General features: G+C 54.8%; 1 protein-coding gene and 1 long non-coding RNA gene across 6 annotated transcripts in view; one reads left to right on the forward strand and one right to left on the reverse strand.

Annotated features, from left to right (window-relative positions):
- The window catches only part of LOC113612847 (uncharacterized), a 116,634-nt gene extending 104,860 nt beyond the window's left edge, over positions 1-11,774 (reverse strand). For 3 of the 5 annotated variants that reach the window (XR_003429989.1, XR_003429990.1, XR_003429992.1), the window contains exons 1-3: positions 11,488-11,769; positions 10,828-10,905; positions 6,559-6,610 (exon numbers count right to left, since the gene is read on the reverse strand). This is a non-coding gene — a long non-coding RNA (uncharacterized LOC113612847). Of the gene's footprint in view, positions 1-6,558; positions 6,611-10,827; positions 10,906-11,487 lie in introns of all 5 variants that reach the window. The other 2 variants (XR_003429991.1, XR_003429988.1) reach the window with 2 other exon arrangements.
- Positions 11,775-14,211: 2,437 nt separating this feature from the next.
- Positions 14,212-15,612, forward strand: NINJ2 (ninjurin 2). Its single transcript, XM_027093365.1, has 2 exons — positions 14,212-14,522; positions 15,058-15,612. Exons 1-2 carry the CDS (start codon positions 14,369-14,371, stop codon positions 15,222-15,224), a joined length of 321 nt encoding a protein of 106 aa, XP_026949166.1. The 5' UTR covers positions 14,212-14,368; the 3' UTR covers positions 15,225-15,612.
- The last annotated feature ends 747 nt before the right edge of the window (positions 15,613-16,359 follow it).

A 16,359-nucleotide genomic window follows, 5' to 3' on the forward strand; every position in this document is an offset into this window, starting at 1 on the left:
CAGCTCATACAGCCCAATATCAAAAAAACAACCCAATCAAAAAATGGGCAGAAGATCTAAACAGACATTTCTCCAAAGAAGACATACAGGTGGCCAACAGGCACATGAAAAGATGCTCAACATCACTATTTATTAGAAAAATGCAAATCAAAACTACAATGAGGTATTACCTCATACCTGTTAGAATGGCCATCATCAAAAAGACAAGAAATAACAAGTGTTGGTGAGAATGTGGAGAAAAAAGAACCCTCCAACACTGCTGGTGGAAATGTAAGTTGGTGCAGCCACTATGGAAAACAGTATGGAGCTTCCTTAAAAAACTAAAAATAGAGCTACCATATGACCCAGCAATCCCACTCCTGGGCATATATCCAGAAAAGAGGAAAACTAATTTGAGAAGATAGACGCACCCCAATGTTCATAGCAGCACTATTTACAATAGCCAAGACATGGAAGCAACCTAAATGTCCATCAACAGATGACTGGATAAAGAAGATGTGGTATATAGGTGTATACACACACACACACACACACACACACACACACACACACACACACACACGATACAGCTATTTGTGATTATTCTTCAGTGCTCGTTTGTCCATATTCTCTATTTTTCTATTGGTTCTCTTTAAAGACCTCTGTGTAAAGCAGGGAAATCAGTCCTTTGCCCTACGTGTTGCAATTTTTCCTCACTTGTCTTTGTCCTCTGACATTTGACGTTGTGTGGCAGTGTGGCGAGTGGCTACGGCACAGAATCTGAAGGCAGACGGCTAGGTAATCCTCGTTGGTCTCTAATTTACCAGCTCGGTGACCAAGATTCAGTTACTGAACCTCGGGTTCACGGGCTTTTATGAGAATGAAATGAGTTAAACGTGTAGAAAGGGTCCGGCACAGAGCTTAGCATGAAAAAGTGCTATGGGGGTATATGCTGCTGTTGTTACTATCTTGTATTCAAATAGCTTTCATTTTTATGCAAAATCAAATTCACTGATCCTTTACGAGTTCTGGATTCCACATCATGCTTAGAAAGACTTTCCTCAGTCTAAGGTTAGAAAACTAGCCACCAAGCGCGCCATTTAAAGGAGTCTGTGGGGAGTCCATTTGCAGAATGGATCTCCCCTCCCCAGCCCTCCCCCACTGTGCTCCTTCTAAGTTAATTCGGGATGGTTTTAAAGGGGAGGACTGCCTGTGTTTCCAACATGTGCAAGGACCAGGGAAGGTAGAAGGCACAGTGCTTTGGGAAATGGATGACAGTAGCTGCCGTTTCATGTCTAAAGGGTGGGCCTGGGCAGGTCACCCCTGCTTCATTAACTAAACCACTTCTGCTTGTCCATAAGTGGCAGCCTCATGCCAAGTTTCTGACCCTAAAGGAATTCATAGTCCAACATGAGAACAGACTAGTCATCAGGCGGAAGGTGTCACTGAAGGCCTGAAGGCCTCGTGGGGCGAAAGCATCCCTGATGGGAGGAGACTCACAGGTTGGCGGCAAGGAGGGGTGCAGAGGACGTTCCCAACACAGGGACAGGATGTCCCATCAAGACTCTGCAGACACGCCAGACCCTCCCGCTGCCTGTGCCCGCGGCCCCGGGGTGTGGTGCTGGAAGGAGGTGGTGAGGTGGAGACCAGCCAGAGGCCAGAGCAAGGAGCCGAGACTAAGACAGGAAATCTGGCTTCTCTCTCAGTTCCAGGACTTAACTTGTCAGATGGTCTTAAGGAAGTGACTTCACTCCTCTGTGCTCATTCGCTCATCCTTAAAATGCAGCCTCAGCTTGTGTCCTTAGGCCGTGCAAGTTCTACACGATGACACATGCGCAAACATTCTGTCCTGTGCAACGTAAACATTTGAGGTCCTCTGGCACTTTCTGCTGCTAACCGGTGACTGCAGCTGTTCCTGCCTGGGGGCTTCACTGTGGGTTAGGCCGCTGCTTTCCCTGGGGCTCCGCCCTGCTCCCTGAAGTGGGGCAGCTTCGCAGGGACCCAGGCCTCCACGTTTGCACCCCTTCCTGGTCGCCTGCGTCTCCACCCGACTCTCCTAGTCCTGCTGTTGACCCAGATCAGGGTTCTACTCCGGCACCCTTTAACCCTGACACAGCTCCCACACGTGAAGGGGCTGAGCCTCCTCCCCTGACAGGTTTCGGTAGCAGGTTAGAAACTGCCCGCAGGCACTTCTGGCCTTGTTTTCCTCAGACGCTAGTGTGGGCCCTCTCCATCCCCGGCAATTCCACCATCTGCTCAGATTAAGGGTGAAAGGGCAGCGAGCATCCGGACCTCAACTCCTCTCCACACCGCTAGAGCCCAGCCAACAGCGTCCTCCAGTGGGCGGCAGGGGTTGCCTCAGGAGAGCAGAGTCCTGGAGGTCTGAAGACCACTGCGGAGGGCAGCCCCTGAGCCTGGCACCCACAGTCCAATGCGTAGGGCTCCTTTGCGGGAAGGGCACTTGGTGGGAGTTCAGGAACCTGGGTTCCAGTTTCAGCACTGGCTGGTCATGTGACCTTGGACGGGTCCCCTTTCTTCTCTGGTTCTCGGTTTCCTCTTTGGTAAAAAAGAGGGTCAGGCACAGGGCTGAAACTGATGCCCTGCTGGCAAACAGAAGTGTGCACGGTTGGTTTGGGGCTGAACACCTTAAAGTGAGGCCGGCATTTCCCATGAGAAGAATTTCCTGCCACTTCCACCATGGAAGGCATCTGTGTTTGTGTTCTTTGCTGCTCCCCAGTCCTGGCACTTGGGAAAGGAGCTAGGAGCCTCTGGCCTTTCTGGCACCATTATTTAAGAGAGGCAGAAAATGCCACTGGCCACCAACAGGAAGCGCTAAGTACAGAACCAGATCTGGCAGGTTATCTCACCTCTGGAGGCCAACCTTAACCCAAGATGCAGTGAAGAGTCACTGCGTTTCCCAAGGGTGGTGGTCCTCTTGGTGACAGAAATCCTTAAACCTTTTCCCTGCACTTACTAGCAGACTGGGCTGGCTTCAAGGGGCCTGCTCAGAAGGGTCAGCACTGAGAAAGGGCCCGTGCTTGGTTTAATGCCATTACCATCTTAAAATTCTTCATACTTTTTTTTCTTTTTTTTTTTTTTCCGCTGCCAATTTCGGGATGCAGGATCTTAGTTCCTCGACCAGGGATCAAACCCGTGCCCCCTGGATTGGGAACGTGAAGTCTTAACCACTGGACCACCAGGGTAGTCCCTCCTAATACAGTTTGAACTAGGGGCCCTCAGGTTCATTTTGTACTGGACCTGCAAAGTATTATATGAACACCCACTTTGAAACTTTCACCAGTCTCTCCATTAGGGTACTGGTTCCCAAGGCAGGACTCTGATCTCCAGAGGAAGGACATCCTGAAGGACTCTTCTAGTCCCTCAAGATGAGCTGAGACGGCATACAAGCCCACAAATTCTCCTCCAACCTCCCCAAGTGGGTGGTCTCCTGTTTCCCACTTCAGCTGTCTCTCTCACAAGGCACCCACCTCTTTCTGTAACCCATCCCAGACTCCTCATCCCCGGGCTGTGCCCTCTGTACTCTGACTTCCTCAAAACAGAGGATGCTCGATAAACGTCTGTTGACTGAGGAAAGCAAACAGAGCTATCTTCTCAGAACAGGGTGCAGGGCAGTGCACACAGTGGGTGCTCAATCAATGCTGCTGACTCATGCACAGAGCAGGCTGGGGCACTGCACCACATGGCCGTGCCTGTCCTCAGTCAAGGCATCACGTGGACCATCATTCTCTCCCCTTCCGACCTGGTGAGGAAGGAAGGACAGGCCAGGGTTTCCTGGTGCGGAGGTGGAAGGACTATTCCCTGGGGACCCCTGGGGTCCCAGTGCCAAAATGCCCTGCAGGAAATGGTATTAAGAACCCCCGACACTTGCAAAGCCCTTTAAAGTTTAAAACCCGCTTTCATTAACTTTCTCCTCAAACTGTCTTGCAAGTCAAGGTGAATACTCCAAATACCAACTGTGGGTTGTTGTTCTAACATTTTTTCTTTCACTGAATATATTCCTGGAGGAAAAATTAGGAAATGCAGTTAAAGCCCAGAGAACAAGGACACCTCAAATCCTAGGGCCTAGAGATGACACTGTTAACATTTTAGTCCATATCTCATGAGATTTATCTCCGTACGTAATATATACCTTTCAAAACAGGATAACACTGTCACTGCTTTGTAATCTTACTATTCCCAGTTTTACAGGAGGCTAACAGAGGTCGCAGGTCATACAGCTGCTAGGGGTAGTGCTGGGGCCTGACTCTGGTGTCCTGACTCTGATGCTGGTGTCTGTATCCCTGAACCCGGCTGCTACTCAGACTCCACAGGGGCCGGAGGGGCTGATGGCCATGGGAACGGAGCCCCAGTCAAGAAGGGTTTGCTCGGACTGGGCTTCAGGGAAAACACCCCGAAACTGCCTGGGTGTCCCCCAGCTCAGCACGGGCGGGGCCGGGCCAGGCCCGGTGGCTCAGAGTTCCCACCTCTGCAAATCTGGATTTTGCCTGGCAGTAAACAGTCACAGGGATACGGGGTCAGCTGTCAGGCAGGGGCCCAGAGGGAGCAGGTGTCAGGTGGCAGGATCGGGCCACACAGCAGTGACCCTAGAGAGCAACTGGATATCTGTTGGTGGCCTTGGAGGGCTTGTCTGTTTGTATTTTTAGAAAAAGTGAGGGCACAGCAGTGACCCAGCAACTGCCTCGCTGCCTGGGCAACACGCTGGGCAGTGGAAAGGGGCTTCCAGCCTGAGTCCAGGCTGGTGGCTAAGGGCAGGACCGGCCGCCTCCCTTCCTTCTTTCCCTCCCCCCTCCCTCCCTCCTTCCTGAGCTCACACTACTAGCCAAATACTGAGTTAGGCACTAGAGGAAAGATTTCCTCAGGGCCCTGGCCTTCCACGAAGGTGGCAAAAGAACGAGAGCTGACCAGAGGCTTACAGAACAATAGTGGTCAAGAGCCAGAGCTCTGGCCCCAGACAGACCCAGGTTCAAATCTTGACTCCCCTGTCTCTAGCTGTGTGACCTCAGGCAAGTTGCTTAATCTCTCTGAACCTGCATTTCCCCTCTTAAGGTCTATGAGAAGCAAATGAGATAGTGCATAAACACACTTAGAAGAAGGCCTGGAACCTGGTAAGGGCTGGATAAACGCAGCTATGGAAAGAGAGGCTGTACCTTTGGAAGCATTCTGGAGCTCGGGCTGCCCAGCAGGGTCAGCATCACGGCTGGATCATTCCAGAGGATGCCGTGGGGCTTGGCTGAGAACGGGCCTGGGGCTTTCAGGGTCTGGCAGCCTGGCAGCGGCTCAGCCCTTCCACCACACGCTAGCCCCTCACAGTGAAGGAGGGGCCGGCATCCTCCTTTTTTGCCAAAGAGGAGGCTGGGAAGCAATGGGGTTGTGGGAGCTGCCCGAGGTCACCAGGGAAAGAAATGGCAGCCGGCTCCCACCCATCTGCTGACCCTGGCCCACGACACCAGAGCTGCCTCTCAGGGTGCAGGAGTTGGGGCTGGACGAGGGGTCTGCTGGGCCTGGCGGGAGAGTGGGTGACTCCTGGGGCTGCGGCGGGGGCGGCAGCAATCCTGGCAGGCAGGCTCTGGGCCGAGAGGGCATCTGACTCAGGGCTGGCCGACCCTGAGGGCTGTTTGCACCTGGCTTTGCTATCTGGGACCCAGTGCCCTGGGGACGCCTCACCGTCTTGATCCCACCCGCCCGGAGCTGCAGCTGGGCTTCTTCCGGTGAGAACAACAGCATACCCCATCCTCTCTGCCTGCCTGTCTATGCCCGGCCCCTGGCAGCGCCGACCCCAGGGACAACGGACACACATGGACACACACATGCACACATGTGCAAACGCGCTGAGGCTGTGATGCGGCACGGAGGGCCGCGTCAGGAGTGGACGCACCTATGGAAGACAGGCCCTTTCCTGCACCCACAGAGGGCTCCGTGTAAGAGGTCCAGCCAGGGAGCACAGCTCACAGTGGTCCTCCCTCCTCAGCCCCTGGTGAATGAATACAGGGGTGCCAGAGCCATCGTTGGCTCGTCAGGCTAGGTGCCGGGCTCTGGGATACAGCCATGAGCAAGACGGATAAAGTCCTTGTTTCCGTAAAGCTTATCTACTGGGGTGGAACTGAAAAGGTCTTTTTATCTCCCTTATGCTTCCCCCTTTATGCACTTGATGCTCTACTAATCCTTGTCATTTTAGGGGATTAGGCGAACAGGGGTGTCGGGAAGGTGGCGATCTCGTGGTATCCTCGCTGCCCAGCACATGCTAGGAGCAGAGAACACATAGGATGTTGGCAGGTCTGCGCACGGCTGGGTGGGGTGGGAAATTCACCACCTTCCCTTTTCCCATCTCCGTGACAGATGTGCTCTCCCGATGAGGTGTGCTCCCCTGGACTGAAGCCAGGGACTGTCGGCACAATGCTCACTGCTTCTCATTCTAATTGCCCGAGGTTTCAAGGAAGTAACGCTCGCCTTTTGCAAACACATCCTCTCGTGGGAACATACAAAACTCACACGCACCGTCGCGTGGAATGTTGATATTTTGCTTTACGATGAATTGTTCCGAGAGTCGTTTTCACTTACCCGTGTGTAGGCTTCCTATCTGGACACAGGTTCCGCCGCAAAATCTAAGGTTCTACAAAACCAAGGAAGGCTCAGTAAATGTTTGAGTGAAGACATGAAGAGGGTCTAAGGATAAACGTGTCAGGACCTGTAAACAGGCACGCGGTGGGCATGACCCGGCACTGGGGACGGGAGCTGCTGGCTTGTGCGGCTGGGGCCAAACGAATAAATTGGTTTTATTCGCCATTCAGTGGGGAGGTCTGGAGAGATACCCTCAGGGTCCACCTCTGAGGGGTTTCAGGACCTACGCTTCCAGGGACTAAAGACTGTAGTGGAACTTCCCTGGTGGTCCAGTGGTTAAGACTCTGTGCTTCCACTGCGGGGGGTTCGGGTTTGATCCCTGGTTGGGGAACTAAGATCCTATATACTGTGTGGCACGGCCAGAAAAAAAAAAAAAAAAACACAGGCTCCAGAGCCTGCCTGGGTTCAAATCCCAACTCTACTTTCAACAGCTGGGTGATCCCAGGCAAAAGTACTGAACTGTTCTAAGCCTTGACCTTCTCATCTGTAAAACAGGTGTTGTTAAAAGAACTCAGTGACAGCTGATGGAAGTGTCTAGCACGGAGCTTAGAAGATGGTAAGCATGTGAGGCGTTGGTGACGAGCTCAGTGTGGCAGTGCAGTGTAGACCAATGGCCCTCACACTTGAGGTGCATCAGACTCCCCTGAAGGCTTGTTAAAACACAGAGGGCTGGGTACCACCCCGAGTTTCTGATTCAGCAGGTCTAGGGTAGAATCTGAGAAGCTGCATGTCCAACAAGTTCCCAGGTGATGCTGCAGTTGCTGCTTTAGGACCATACTTTGAGAACCACTGGTCTAGAGAAGGGAGAACTCAGGTGTAGGACTTGGGAGCTGGGACCATCCCGCAGTGTCTGGTGACTTTGGGCAGTTAATCTCTTTGAGCCTCAATGTCTTTGCTTGTAAAATGGGACTCTTAATATCCACCTCACAGGAATTCCCTGGCGGTCCAGCGGTTAGGACTCTGGGCTTTCACTGCTGAGGGCCCGGGTTCAATTCCTGGTTGGGGAACTAAGATCCTGCAAGTTTCTCAGTGTGGCCCAAAAAAACCCCAAATAAACAAAAAAACCAACTTCATGGGGTCATGCCTGGCATACGGCATTCTCAGTATTTAGTTATTATTGCTTGAATTTTGGCTCCGTTTTTTGGCCCTTGAAGGATGGGTAGGATCACCATGAGCAGAGATGGGTCAGGCGGGCCTGCAGGACGCTGCTGAGAACCCCAAAGCCCAGAGCAAAGTGCCGGATGGATCTGGAAGCCCCAGAGCAATGTGCTAATTCGGAAAGAACTCGTTTTCCAATTCTATGGAAGTTTCTATGTGGCAAATCCACAATTAACTTTGGACCCTGACCCAGATGGCTGACAAGGTAACCTAAGAAAAAGGAAGTAGACCCACGGGGTTCCTATCACAGGCTCCGCGCCTTCCCGACCCTGCCTGCCCACTCTGCTCCCGCGTGTCCACGGCCCCCTTTTGTCAGAGAGAAAGCCTGTCACCTCTGGACTCACAGGGGGATCAAAATCCCTGGGGCCCCTGGCCAGGCCGGGCTGCCCCAGGGCCCACGCAACCGTGTGCACCTGGGACAGGGCTGGCGCCTTGCAAGACTGCACCCAGGGCGCAGAGGAGATTTCTGGGCCAGTTTGGTGTCATGACGGGAACAGCACGCAGACACCCCATCTGCGGTGGATCAGAGCCTGTCGATGTTTAAGGGCGAGACCCATTGCTCTTGGCACGGGAACACTGCAGGCCGAGTGCCTCAGGGGTCCGGGCCTTGGCAGGCTTTGGCCTGAAGACCAGTGACAGCAGCCGGCCTGAGTCACTGGTTCCGAGGCAGGATACCCGGGGAAAAAGGGCTCTCCCTGGACCAGGGGCACAGATTCACTGTCCAAACAGCACGCTCCTCACCCAGCAGTCCTTGGGCCTGAAATCCCACCCTCAGAGATCCATTGTTTGGTCTTTTTCAAAATAACTCTTTGAAGTAACTCTTTCATATAAAAAATTCAATGCTGTGCTCGTTTACTGGGCATTCAACGTGGGCAAATCACTGAGCCTGGCACCGTGGAGACCCAGGAATACGGAAGACGGATTCCCCACAGGAAAGCAGGTGGCTGGAGGGGCCACCTGGAGGGCTCCGAACACAGCCCAGGGTCTAGAAGGGAGGGCCGGCCTCCCAGGGGGCACGGGGAAGAAAGGCCTTTAGTCCTGGAGGGGGCAGGAGCAGGTGGAAGGCTGGGGCTTCAGGGAACAGTGAGTCATGCGGTACGGCCCCGTAAGGAGGGTGAGCCCTCAGCCCCTCCAGGGAGGGCAGAGGAGCAGGACACCAGCTGGAGACGCAGGTGGAAGCCAGCTGGGGGGGTCTGCACAGCAGGGACCGTGGGGACCCAGCGTAGGTGGGCTTGTCTGAGAACTTCCCTCCCTGGGAGATGGGCCTGCAGCAGCTTGAAGGGGAGCGTCCCCCAGGTGACAGGCGAGGAGACAGGTTCCCGGATGGGTAGAGAAGGGTTTCAAAGACCAGGGGTGCTGCTGAGAAGACAAACCTTCGGAATGTGGGCTGGGTCGGGCTGAGTCAGCACCTAGTACTTAAATGCCTCTAGGCCCACAGGTGGGAGTGTGGTCCTGCGTAGGAGAGTTTTCTCTCTCACCTCATCCTTGTTCTAAGGTTTCACAGCTTTCACAGCACATTCACCCACATCACCTCGCTGATCTTTTTAACAGCACTTTGGGCTAAACAGGGCATATTATTCCCATCTCACACATGGAGAAGCTAAGGCCTAGGTGAGCTGAAGTTATAAATTCTGCTTTATAGGAACCACTGGCCTTTTGGGGTGCATATTTGTTTCTGTTTTATTTATTTATTATTTATTTACTATTTATTTTTAGATAGTTCAAACATTTACATGAGTCAAAATTCAAAATGTCCGGATGAAAGCTTCTCTGTGAACCCTATTCTTCCAGCTGCCCGGGTCACCTCTTACCAGTTTGAACTCAAGCCTTTTGACTATGGGTGTAGGGCCCTTTCTGCCGCAGTGGGGCAGGGGCTCAGGACACAGCCTCCCCGTAGATTCAGGAAAGCCCAACGTAAGTGCCACCCCAGGAGGGGTGTCATACCTCCTCTGACAAGTGTCCATTTGGTCTTCTTTCATCTGAGGCCACATAAGTCTATCTTTAGAGCGTAAACTCCTTGAAGGCAGGGAGTCTATCTTCAACTTCTGGGAGGTCATAGAGTAGGGGTTAAAATTAGAGGCTCTGGCATATAGAGAACAGGGATAAAAACTGTGCTGTGGGACAAGTTACTTAGGCTCTCTGAGGCTCTGTTTTTTCAGCTACGATAAGGATGCCCTCACCAACTTCACGGGGCTGTGTGGGGACTGGATAAGATGACTTACGTCCCGTGTTTAGCTGTGTGTCAGGCACAAGGTCTGTAATCTGTAACTGGGAACTGCCGTCGTTCCCAGTGTTCTGGGGCCCGTGTGTGTCTGCAGCATGACAGACCCGGGCACCCTTTCACACTTAATCCTGACAGAGAATCAGGGATCTCAGGCAAATCGGCACAGTAGGTCCCTCAAATCCATGTATCTGAACCAATCGCTCACTCTTCCTGGGCTGGGATCTGCCCTTCCCGTTTGTGAAACCAGCCCTCCAAAGGCCGGCTCTTCACTGTCTCCTTTCAGGTGGTTTTTCTGGGGAGTCGGGCATTTTGACAGAGGGCCTGACAGCCCACGGCTCCTCTGGGCCTATTTTGTCTAATGCCCTGAGTCTGAGCTGATACACGGGGAAGCTGCCATATGGCTTTTCTCAGGGCTGACAGGAATGACTCACTGGAGGGTCACCCCTGCCCTGGAGCTGCCGAGGGCAAGTGACTCATGGCCTCTGCCTCTCGGAAGCCATGTCCTCGGCCCCTGAGACTACAGGCAGAGGAGGGGGCTTCCCCGCTCCTAGATCGCTCTGGGCTGGAAGGGAGCCAAGAAATCATTTATCCCACCTCCCTCATCTTGCAGATAAGAAAGGGAACCTGGTGGTGGGAACAGGCACACAGCCAGCTGGTTGCAGGAGTAGGATTTGTACCTGCCGTGACTTCTGTCGTTCCCTCTGGGCTGCGGCAGATCCCCACCCCTGGGCCTTCCAACCACAGCGCCCTCACTCCTGCCTCGGGCTCCAGGTCCTAAACACTCTGAGCAGTGGATCCCATGGCTTTTTGGTAGGACAGTTACTTACCCCTTTGGAAGAACATCCCTGGAATCTTGTTTCCAAGAAAGGGCAGAATGATCTGTTGGAGCTGGTGTTCCCACGGACCTTAGGGTCAATAAACAATATAAAATTGTGTTTACTTTTCTCTTAAAAGAGGCATTCCTTTCCCATCCAACTCAAGTTTTGTCAAGAAACAAAAATATAGGCCAGCAAGGATTAAGGGATAAATAATTGTCTGGCAGAACAATGGAGCAATCCATGACTTCAAGGGATGGAATCCACACCAGCCTTGGGAGCTGGGACTTGGCAAGCAAGCCAGAGCCCGGAAACAGGGAAGTCTGAGCGGGACGGAGGGCAGGGCGAGGAAAAGGGAGGGAAACGGCTGTGCTGGGGCAGGGCCAGGCGGGGGGCGACTCGGGGGACCCGGGGAGGGGTCTGTGGTGTCATCCCACCCCATCTCCAAACCCAGGTGCTCTTGCCGCCCAGAACCCCGGAGCCCGGACTTCCTATCAGCAGGGCCCTGCCTAGGCGCTCAGCTGCCGCGGGTGGGCAGGTTGAGGGGCGCGCGCATCTCCAGCAGGGGCTCGTCTCAGGCTTGGCGCCCCGCTCTCCTGGAGGAACAGTGCAGGGCGGGGGTGGGGGCCTGAGACGTAGACACAGAGGGTCAGGGGTCACGGCAAGACGCACTTCAGACGGGAAGAGTACGAGGCTCGGAGTTCTCTTTGCTTTGGGGAGGAGCCCGCTCACTCGGCCTCCAGAAAGGGATCTCCCCGGTTTGTGGATGTGGAAACTGAGGCCCAAACTGGGAGGCCCAGAGCCGGGGGTCCCGGCCGCCAGCCCCCGGCCCACGCCCGGAGGAGTCAGACGACGACAGGGGTCTGGGGAGGCCCGCGCGCTCCGCAGACCCCCGGGCGCAAGGGGCGGACCCCGCGGAGCCGCCGGTAGTCCCGGGTGGGAAGGGGCGGGGTGGGGAGGGCGCGGGCGGAGGAACTGAAGCGACTCAGGCCTGTTCTCAGGCCGGGCCTTTGTTCCCGGGACGCCGACCTTAAAGGGCCAGCGCCCGAGGCAGAAGCGCGCCCGGCGGCCTCCCCCCGCCCCCACTCCCACTCCTCCTGGGGTCGCTCCTGGGCTCCGGGCTGTCGGCAGAAAGTGGGGCGTCCTGCAGGATTCAGGGGTTCATCCAATCGAATCCTCAGGCCATAAGGGAGGGCCCTCAGGTCATTTCAATCATCCCTCTGCCTCAGGGCAGGGCTGCACCTAAAGTGGCTCAGGGGGATTAAGAAAACCCTTTTCCTGCTTTTTAAAGATACTGCCACGGGGCGACCCCTTTCTAGGCAGCGTCTCCCAGGGTCTCCCAGCCATCTGTCTTCTAACCAAGTCCCCACCCTGCAGGGTGACCCACCCACGCAGGCCCGAATATCAGGACTGGATCATTTGCACCCTCATTTGACACGCTTGGTGGGTTTTAGGCCGGCCTGGGCAGACCTGTGAACAGGCTCCCGTCCCGGGCCTCCACGGGGTCCAGGTTTCACACCAGTCCTGTCCTGTCCGAGGATCCCTCGCCACTCCACCCCCCAACGCCGCGCTGCTGGTACCAAAGTTGCTCCTCCGGGCCCTGAGCGCCACCACGCGGACACGGGAGAACGGTGCCCTGGGGGACTTACAGGGGCCCCTGAGAGCTTCCTGCCACCACTCTCAGTTATAAAGCAGCCTGAACTGGCGCAAATCAAAATAAAAGCAGGCCCTAAATTAAAGAGGAGAGGATGAGGCCTGTCCCCTCCTGTGCTCCTGGGAACCCACATCCTCTGTGAAGCGATGGCCCTGAGATCACTTAACAACCAACGCCCATCAGGTCTGTTAAAACCTAGGAACAGCCGTCGTTGCTGAGGCTCTGGAAGACCCGTGCCCGTGATACCCACCTCTGCTACCCCTGCCTCCACTCCCTCTCTGCTGGATGCTCAAAAACAAAACAAAACAACGAAACACCCCTAGAGGTTGGGATTGATGGTTTCGCCCACTGTTCCTATGCAACTTTTCAGAGAAGGGGGTCTCTCCCTGAAGCTTTCTTAGTAATTTCACAGTTTATCAGGTCTTGGACTTAGAGCCGGGTTGGGAAGGTGGAGAAAGTGCAAAGCTCGTCACTATGGGCAAACTGGAGGTGGGGGGCGGAACAGCGGCAAAGAAGCCCCAGCTCAGAGCTGTGCCCGGCAGAGGCCTCTGCGTCGTGGAGAGAGCCGGGGGCTGCCCCGTGGACTCATTCTCCTTGTGAGGGCATTTTATACCCAGAACAAAGATTTACCAGGTAAGCTAGGACCACAGGCTGTAGCCTCAGGGCCGACAGGGACAGTGTGGGCTTCGTCGGGTATTGGCCTTGGGATCCCTGGCCCTAACCAACCAGGCCAGCCAGCTCCAGACAAGCCCAGAATCCAAAAGGGGCAACCAGAGCTCTCTGAGACCTGCCCCATCCAACCACCCGCGCACCCGCCCGCTCAACAGACATCCCATCCAGGCTGTAGCATCTCCGAGACCTCCCTTCCTCTCCTTTCTCACCCCCATTCTCCTTCATTTCCTTGACAGCCTGACCCTAAATCAAGACCATAACCTTTCAACGGGTCTCCCTGTCTCTGGGCCCTCATGAGCCGCTGCATCCCAGGCGCCATATACTAAATGAATCTCCCTAAAACCTACCCAGGTTCTCTTGAGTGACGGCAGGGTTGCCTACACCATCCAGTCTGAATTTCTTGGTCCAGCGCAGAGGCCCACACCACAGGCACTGCATCGTGACTCTCTCTTTTAGAGTGAGTGACTTCTCAAGAAGAAGAGCTTCGTTTTAATATTTCAAAATCAAATCAAATGTAAATTATGCTTCAATAAATTCTCACCGAAAAGTAATACAAAAACAAACGAAGAGCCTTTGGCCAGTATGTTTTGCTGTGTGCGTGCGTGTGGGCACACAGACGTGTGCCCGAGCAGGGCTGCGGCTCCAGAGCTCCCCGCGAGGGCCGGGTGGGACCCACAGGCAGCTCCTGTTCCATTTGTGAAGCTCTGCACCCCACCTCGGGGCCGCATCGTCCTGGAAGAAGAGGTGCCTTTTCCTTCTCCAGCCAGGCCTCAGAGCTGAGACGCTTTCCTCTTGGAGGAAAAGAGCCGCCCAAGGCCAGGCCTGGCCCAGGTAAGATGGCGAATAAAATGAGGACTGCTCGTTTACAAGCAGCCCAGGCTCCTCCCTTTCGATGTGTGGAGGTGTGAGGCAGAGTGACCCTCCATGAAATAGACATTACAACACAGCATCATTTCCAAGTTCAAATGCACATAAGGGTTTTCTAGCCCACCTCTTTATTCTTTCAGACCACAGCACCGAGAAGGGGGTTACCTGCCCTCGTTTCCCACCTGGTGAGGGGAGACCTTTAAAACTCCACTCCTCTTCCCAGCCTCTCAACCACTTTCCTTCCGGAGCCTCCCAGGTAAGCCTGTGTTTTGTCCCCTACAGCCTGGGAACGCCAGCCCCAGGAGGAGCCCACCCATCAACCTGAACCACTATGCCACCAAGAAGAGCGTGGCAGAGAGCATGCTGGACGTGGCCCTCTTTGTGTCTAACGCCACGCAGCTGAAAGCGGTGCTGAAGCAGGGGCCGTCCTCTCATCACTACACCACCCTCGTCACCCTCATCAGCATCTCTCTGCTTCTGCAGGTGGTCATTGGAATCCTCCTCATGGTCATTGGTGAGGAGCCCAGGCCTAGAGTTGGCCTCGGGGTGGGGGGGTGCCCCCCCCCCCCGGTGGGAAGAAAAGCCTAAGTGCCTCCCTGTCACACCCTGCATTTGCACAGGCCACCTTCTCAGCCATAAGCTGCTGTTAGCCCTGTGCACCTTCAAATGCCCAAGTAACAACCACACAGTGCAGGCAGGCACCCTGTCCCACCTCCTGGTATCCCATCTAGTGGCCACTCCATAATACCTGCTGAATGACTATGCTCACTAACTCATAGCAGCGTTCCTTTGAGCCTCTTGTGCGAGCGTGCATCCCTACCCTTAGAAGACCCAGTATAACTTTGCAAATCCCGGCTCTATTGAGTACCACATGGATAGCCCACACTGGTCAGCTGGGGAGAAAGCATCTCAGCACACTGGCTGCCACCTCCCTTGATCTCTGAGGGACCAGACTTTCTCTGGACTCTAGCAGCTGTGGTGGGGGAAGCTCCAGGCTGTGGCCACCGCCCCCCCGCAGACACTTACCTGCCACTCCCCCTTCTCCACAGCTCGACTGAACCTCAACGAGGTAGAAAAGCAGTGGCGACTAAACCAGCTCAACAATGCAGCCGCCACCTTGGTCTTCATCACCGTCGTCATCAAAGTCTTCATCAAGGCCTTCGGGGCACATAAGACTGGGTTCCTGGCTGCCAGGACCTCAAGGACCCCTCTCTGAACACAGCCTAGAAGGCAGGTGAGGGAGGATGGGAGGTCCCCAGGTGGCGCTTCTCACCTCTGGGGGTTTGGGCTGGGAGAGAGAGAGCATTGCCAAGCAAAAGGGGAAGACCTGGGGCAGGGACGGGCTCTTGGAGAAGAGCTTGGCTTGGGACTCCCCAAGGTCCCCTTGTGCTCTCTCTTCTTAGGCTGGGCTTCTCTCCAGCCTGGGCTGGGTGGAGGCTGTGGTTAGTGGGGGGAAGAGGGAGATGTGGGTTTTCTCTTTGGCACCGTCCAGCAGCCCCTACAGCTCCAATCGTGGTCCACGGGCCAGCAGCGTCAACAAAACCACTGGGAACTGGCCGGCAGTGCAGAGCCTCAGGCCCCGCTTCAGATTCAGATCTGAACCTGTACCTGCGTCCTGAGAAGCCTGCCAGGGCAATCGTGGGACACTTCAGCCTGAGGCACTGGTCTGACCTGCCCTCCTCACCATCTCTCTGCTTCCCTACAGGTTCTGGGCCGGCCACTGCTTCCTGCTCTCTCCCCCGCTGATCTGCCAGGCTGATGGGCACAGTCCACAGCCCCTGGGAGAGCTCCTGGAAGGGCAACGTAGATACCCTTGCTTCCTACCCTCGGCCCTGGAACAAAGATGGGCCCTTTTATCAGCTTAAGTGAACTCATCTCGGCCTGGCGTCCTGAGCTCGGACTGGGGTACCACCCACCTTCCTCCTGGCAGCATCTCCTGTACCTCAGGCATGCATACCGAAGGCTGGGCCTGCCCAGCTTAAGGACTTTGGTTCTGACCCCACCCCATTCCTCCGCTCTGCTCCAGGCCTGTTTTCCCTTTCTGTGGGATGGAATGATTTCCCTTTATAAAGGTTTCTGCAAATCCACTGTGAGTCAGTTTTTACGTCTTCAGTTGGGGAGGCTGAGCACCCGGGCTGCTCTCTCCGTGTCCTAGAAACGGCTCAAAGGAGCAAGCCCTAGCCCGGAGGGAGAAGAGGCTTTTAAGTCATTCCCTCTCCTCTGGGTCCTGCTGAGTCAAATTTCCCGGCCTAGTGCCTTGGGCTAAGTACCATCTGCTGCATCAGTGGCAGACGAGTCATTTCTGGATTGGTCTGTGTACGCATGGTGCTTTTTGAGAACCTACTATAGGC

The sequence above is a fragment of the Aethalodelphis obliquidens genome, unplaced genomic scaffold (assembly GCF_003676395.1).
Source record: "Aethalodelphis obliquidens isolate GAN/ISIS:26980383/991018 unplaced genomic scaffold, ASM367639v1 scaffold83, whole genome shotgun sequence".
NCBI classification, from domain to species: Eukaryota; Metazoa; Chordata; class Mammalia; order Artiodactyla; family Delphinidae; genus Aethalodelphis; species Aethalodelphis obliquidens.

Excerpts from the sequence above, each read along its gene's own strand:
- NINJ2 (XM_027093365.1), top strand. The coding sequence starts at position 14,369 with ATGCTGGACGTGGCCCTCTTTGTGTCTAACGCCACGCAGCTGAAAGCG. Across the intron at positions 14,523-15,057 it reads AATCCTCCTCATGGTCATTG|CTCGACTGAACCTCAACGAG; the intron begins GTGAGGAGCCCA and ends CCTTCTCCACAG.